Genomic DNA, 6,184 nt, shown 5'->3' on the forward strand with positions numbered 1-6,184 from the left:
TTACCGGAGTATTTTTTAACACAAGTATCTGTACTTCTACTTAAGTACGGAAAGTGAGTACTTTTGCCATCTCTGACTGTATGTCATGTATACATGTGCAGAAAATAAGCTCAGAGGCATTCAAACTGAGCTTTGAACGGGTAATTTTCCACTCTGCAGCCAGAGACACATTGCTGTCTGTATGAAGCATAGACAGTACAAGAACGGTATAAAGCCGTTAGAGCTCCAGGCCTCTAGGTGACAGCAACACCCATTGTATCGCGGTCATGACGTCACCGGTGTGAAGCGGAAGTAGCAGTCAGGTTTATGGCTGCAGGATGAGGATGAGCTGTATGCATACCTGTGGTGCGGGTGTTGTGAAATATTAAAAATACCACATCAATGAGTGTTTTTGTTGTTGTTGAAAAAGCTGAAGACGGACAGTTTTAGTTGAGCAGCCATGAAGACAGTGTTTGTTACTGTCGGCACCACGAGCTTTGATGAGCTCATTGAAAGCATCACGTCTCCAGAGACTGTAGAGGTGAGTAAAGTTGGTTATAACCATAAAAGAGGCACCTACTGCCATACAGCTGCAAGGTGTACATACTCACTGGTGAAATAAGTGTTTTAAAGTACTCATTTAAGTAAAAGTAGCAGTACCACACCAGATAGAACCCATTACAAGTAGAAGTCTCACATTTTAAGCAACACAATGCACTCAAAGTATCAAAGTAAAAGTAATCATTATGCAGAATAGCCCCCAGTCAATGTTATGTAATTTTCATTGATTTAATTGGTAAGTAGTACTCGCATGTTGTAACTTAGTTGGTCGGTGTGGAGCTAATTTTAACTAGCCTACAAATACTGCTGGTAGTTTAATCTATAGCATCATATGTTGTAAAATTGTCATACGTTTGATGTAAAGTAAGTTTTAAGGGCCCTAAGTGAAGTAAAAAGTATAAAGTATTTATATCTAAAATGTAGTGGAGTACAAGTATAACGTAGAATAACAATGGGTATACTTTAGTTAACCTAAGTACAGTATTTGACTGTATGTACTAAGTTACTTTCCACCACTGTAGTCTACTAACTGGATTTTGAGTACGGAATATAGGGCATTCATTTTAGAAAAACTAAAACGAAAAAATAACTTTTTTCAGAGCAGATCTTTTCTCATAGCACTCACAGGTGTTATTCTCAACACATATTTCAGCGACACCTGAATCAAGTGGGAACAATAATCATGTTATTAATAACAACCACAAAATAAGAAGTTACAATAAGTTTTTTTCTCCCCACAGGCTTTGAAGGCTCGTGGATATGAGCGTTTGGTTCTTCAGGTTGGAAGAGGATCTCTTCTTCCAGCTGCTCAAAGCTGTCCACACATCAAACTTCAGGCTTATCGATTCAAAGACTCCATAGCAGAAGACCTCAAGCAAGCTGACCTTGTCATCAGCCATGCAGGTGAGTTTAACATTCTTTTTATTCTGTCACACTTAACTGGTGCTGCTCCATAAGCCAAACAGTTTTTTTGTGGCTTTTAAACATAAAGCACATTCAGGTTAATTAAAAGCATCAGCTAGAACAGGTAGTTTTCGATTTAGATTTCCTGCACAGACGACCTTCTTGACTCTGTCGAAGTCAAAGCATGAGCAGTAACAGGTATATTAGCAGTGTGCAAACGTTAAACCAGAAACTGATTATTAATACAGCAGAGTGTCAGATACAACATGAGGGCATCAAGGAAACTACTCAAAACAGGATGATATTTAACCAAATGTTAAATATTGAATTAGATAGTTGAAGCCTGTTTGCATTTGAACTATTGCGGTGTCATTTCATGTGTTTCCTTTTATCATGTGCATAGTGCTGGTTAGACTGGTGTTGTAGAGATGAAGATAATTATTTTGCACGACTTTTGCTTTGTTCAAAAGCGCTCGCTCACTTACTATTCCCTATATAGTGTTTATTAAACAGGTAACTAAAATGGAATGACCATACGAGATTTCAGAAACTATACTGGAAACACACAGTTGCGTGACTTGCATCAGTCTTTTTATTGACGAGAAAGAAGCAGAAAAGGCTGGAAGGACCGTATTTGTTTGTTAATGAGGTCAAATCTAACCTGAGGAGGAGACTAAACGATCATATGAGTGCTTTTGCAATTTGAACCAGTTTACAACAAATTATACACCTTGGAAACTGCCTCATGACCTGTGTATGCGCACGTGGATCCTTTCCTATTTGGATGTGGTATGTATGGAACTCTCCACGGCGCGCATGCATGGAGCGCCGTGAAAGACTCTGGACACATGGCAGAACATTGCTGAATTTGTGAGGGCTGGGCTGGATCCTTGTGTCACAGGCCAGACCTCTAACTGGCGCAGGTGTTTGGTCCCTTGTCTTGTGTGTGTCTGTTTCTGCGTGTGTTGTTTTGTCTCCCTCCCTCCCACCCCATCCCTCTGTTTTTGTTTTTATCTTTTTTTATTTTATTTTATTGTATTTTTTGGCGTGTTGTTTGTAATTGTTTGTCACTGTTTGTTCCTTAAATATATAAAAGTTTGTTCAAAAAGCAAACAAATTAAACAACATTTTTTAACTTGCTTGTTTCTGGTAATCCGTCACCTGGGTTTAATCTTCCAACAACATAAAGCTAAAAACATGCCATGATGCCGAAGAGTTTTCAACTGTTGAAATTAAGCTTATTATAAGCTACAGTGCTTACAAAAAATTGAAGTTATGATGCTAATGCGTTATTATTTAGCTATATCATGTTATAGTGTTGTTCACCTCCACCTTGTCCATAGCTATCTACTATATATCAGGACACCTCGCTGTGTACTATTGGTTATCTTGAATGGGAGAGTTTCCACCATGCTTTTTTCAAATATTTGTTTAAAATCAAAGTTTTTTTATAAATGATAAAATGATGAGAAACCAGCAGTGCTAAAAACACAGACTGACTTCAGTTCTACTCATGAAGAAAGATCTTGATGTTGTTTTTCTCCTTAGGCGCAGGCAGTTGTTTGGAGGCGCTCGGTGCCGGCAAATCTCTGCTGGTCGTTATCAACGACAAGCTGATGAACAACCACCAACTGGAGATGGCCAGACAGCTGCACATGGACTCACACTTGTTGTACTGCACATGCAGGTATGTGTTTCTGACATGTATAGCTTATACACGTGAGGTTTTTTAACAAAATAAAATGAACAAGCTTTTTTAAATCTTTCAGAACACTGACACAAACACTGAGGATGATGGATCTCTCTGTTCTTCAACCCTTTATGCCCGGACAGCCTAAGAATTTTGCCAATTTCCTCGACAAAGCCCTCGGTGTTCAGTGAAACTTTAATTTACAGAACTGCTGGTCGCTCTGAAGTTTAATGATTTGTAAAAATATCATGTAGTGGTAGATTGTGATACTACTTCTTACATTTGATTGTGATTGTACAGCACTCAACTGTTAATCATTTGAGTCTTTTTTCTATTTCTGTGTGCAATAATAATAACAATATGTCTAATTACAAATCAGAATGTGTGCTGTGAATTATTATCACCTCCGCCAAGGAGGTTATGTTATGTTCAATCTGTCAGTTTGTTTGTTTGTTTGTCTGTCAGCAGGATTACAGAAAAACGACTGACTCAATTTTAATGAAACATGAATGGTGAAAGGGTGTAGCATGGGCCAAGAAAGAACCCATTACATTTTGTTGTTGTTTTGAATCACACGGGCAGATACACTAAGTTATTTTTTACTTTTGTTAACATTGCAAAATAGGGCATTTGTGCTGCATTTAAGTGGTGTCGGAATAATCAATATAAATAATAATAATCCGGGAAAATTCACAATGCATTAACATTCGAGATAAGGGAATGCCTTGGCGGAGGTCTGCCTTAAGAGCGCTCTTCAAGTGTGTATTCTAGATTTAGTTTTTAGAATTTTCTTTTTATAAAAGTGAAAGAAAAACAAAACTTTATGAGTCTGTCTGTAGACTGGTGTAATTGATGGCATCAGTTCGGTGCAGCAAAGAGAGCTGCGTTTATCTCGACTAGAGTGTGAGGTAAATGATTGTGACATTTCTTTAATTTTTGTACAATGAATTAATTTAGTCTGTGCTGAATTGTTGACCTCAACTGTCAAGTCAATTTTATTCGCCGATTTGTAAATCTAGAGAGAGAGCAAAGCTTAATGCTAACTACTTATTTAAGCCAACACTATACTGTATATGGGGTCCAGTTCATAAAAATGCCCCACTTTTAGTATTTGTCACATGAAGAGAAATTATCAGCTATCACTGAGAATGGCTCTCAAAAAGTTTATCTTATCAGGAAATGATGATGTTGAAAAATGTTCATCATTAGTAGACTGTCTGGACAGTAGACTTCTTAGCAGTGTGTTTGTTGTGTTTACTGTTTAAATGTATGTATGTGTGTGTGTGTCTGGAAAAGTCTCGTCAGCGATAGCTCTCAAGAGGACAGACATCTCGACTTAGACCAAACTGCCTATGAGTCTGTCATGTAACGTTGCTTAAACTATTTTTTGTTATGTCTATGCAATCTCGGTGCTACAAACTGTACTTTATTTTATCAGAGCACATGCTGGAAGAAAAACAAAATTAGATAAAGTGTAAATTATATACTGTAAGTTTCACTGAAAATGTCTATTATGAAATCAAATCTGACCTACACTCTACATGGCTCTCTTTATATTGGTTCATATAACGTCCTTCTAATTTTCACTTATTTGTAAGGCAGACAAAAGCACATTTCCTGCAAAAAAGAGATTAAAGAAATTTGCTGCATCACAGAGAGGCAAGTTGTACCAATTCTTGCAACAAGGGCACGTTCATTATTAAAACTATGACCTTGTGGGTTGATTATCATTTGTCCTCCCAGCATGTACACACCAACTCTTCCGAGTCCAAACTAGCAAGAACACATGCACACATTTGGTGGCTTTCTTTATTCTAAGCCTTTTTAAGAAAAGCTTTTTGATGTATCAAGTCATGTTGGGAATATTTTAAGTAGAATCTATCTTTACGTGCCATGACTCCCTTTTTCTACCTCAATCTGTATCTCTGCCACAAAGCAGGAGCACCATCTGCTCCAATAATCATGAGTATCATGTATGAGAGGCTGTCATAAATCCTCTGAGCTACAGGGAAGAGGTACTCACTGTGTGTTCGCGAATAGCCCGGGAACTGAAATCTTAAATGAAACAGTTCGGAATGTTTTGTTTTTATATTGAAGAAACTGATAATGTTGTAATTGTTTAACTGGTGTGAAGTCACCACGTTTGTGCAATTAAACAACATAATTTAGGAAACCCGCTGATGTTGGTCAAGCACTGCTGATTCATCATTTAAAATTTTAAAGTTTCTTCACCAGTAAAGGTTTCAGAAAGGATGGCTGAAAGGCAGCACTTAGACTAGTTTGGCTGTTCAACCTCTTAAACAGTGTTTAGAGTTGAGGCAGGAAATATTTTTTTCCATTTTAGAGGCAGAACATTTCTGAAGCAACTTTTCAAAATTAATTTACCTACCAGATGTTTTACCAGCTCAACACCTGTTAATGCGGCTGGTAGAACAAGTTAACATTATTTAGGTATTTATTTTCCAAATTTCCTGATGTGTAGATGACATTTAAGGCAGCTTGATAAATAAGGGTTAAATTGTTGTTAAAAAAAAACAGAACAGCGGCATACTTCCTTGTCAGGAAAGTCCCTCTTGTTTGTTTCTTGGAGAATTTCTTTGGCAACTGAGTGCAATAACTAAGGCATAACAGCTTTCGGATTCTGTGATTACACCAGTCTACAGACATACTCATTTTTTTTTTTTTAACAAACAGCAGAATAAAAAAGAGTAGGTGATATCACATAACACATCTTGATTAATAGATGCAATGCACTCAAAATATCTCATTGAATTATTCCATTTGGAGACAATGGTGCTTCTGAAGTTTCAGAAATATAATTAATTCAGAACTCTTGTCAGAGACAAACAACTGCTTGGTTCTAGCCAAACTAATATTAAAGTAACAGTCCAACTTTGCTCAGATAACGAACACATAGGTCAATGTGCAAGCAACTCATAACGACTCATATTTACGTTAACTATCTTTGTTGCTGTACTAGTTATCGTTAGAGAAAATGAGGTGACAAAATATAAGAACCCCCAAAACAGGACTTTCACTCAGGGGCCCGGG

At 37.3% G+C, this 6,184-nt stretch overlaps 1 protein-coding gene across 1 annotated transcript; it reads left to right on the forward strand.

Moving 5' to 3' along the window:
* Positions 1-259: 259 nt before the first annotated feature.
* Positions 260-3,510, forward strand: zgc:92907 (uncharacterized protein LOC436733 homolog). The gene is made up of 4 exons (XM_034883498.1): positions 260-520; positions 1,281-1,443; positions 2,992-3,130; positions 3,213-3,510. The coding sequence occupies exons 1-4, from the start codon at positions 440-442 to the stop codon at positions 3,322-3,324; spliced, it is 495 nt and encodes a 164-aa protein (XP_034739389.1). The 5' UTR covers positions 260-439; the 3' UTR covers positions 3,325-3,510.
* Positions 3,511-6,184: the final 2,674 nt, after the last annotated feature.

This window comes from Etheostoma cragini, chromosome 10 (genome assembly GCF_013103735.1).
Source record: "Etheostoma cragini isolate CJK2018 chromosome 10, CSU_Ecrag_1.0, whole genome shotgun sequence".
NCBI classification, from domain to species: Eukaryota; Metazoa; Chordata; class Actinopteri; order Perciformes; family Percidae; genus Etheostoma; species Etheostoma cragini.

Bases quoted from the DNA above. Each gene is read 5' to 3' on its own strand.
- zgc:92907 (XM_034883498.1), top strand. From the start codon at position 440: ATGAAGACAGTGTTTGTTACTGTCGGCACCACGAGCTTTGATGAGCTC. The intron at 521-1,280 runs GTGAGTAAAGTT...TTCTCCCCACAG, and splicing joins CGTCTCCAGAGACTGTAGAG to GCTTTGAAGGCTCGTGGATA. The intron at 3,131-3,212 runs GTATGTGTTTCT...TAAATCTTTCAG, and splicing joins TTGTTGTACTGCACATGCAG to AACACTGACACAAACACTGA.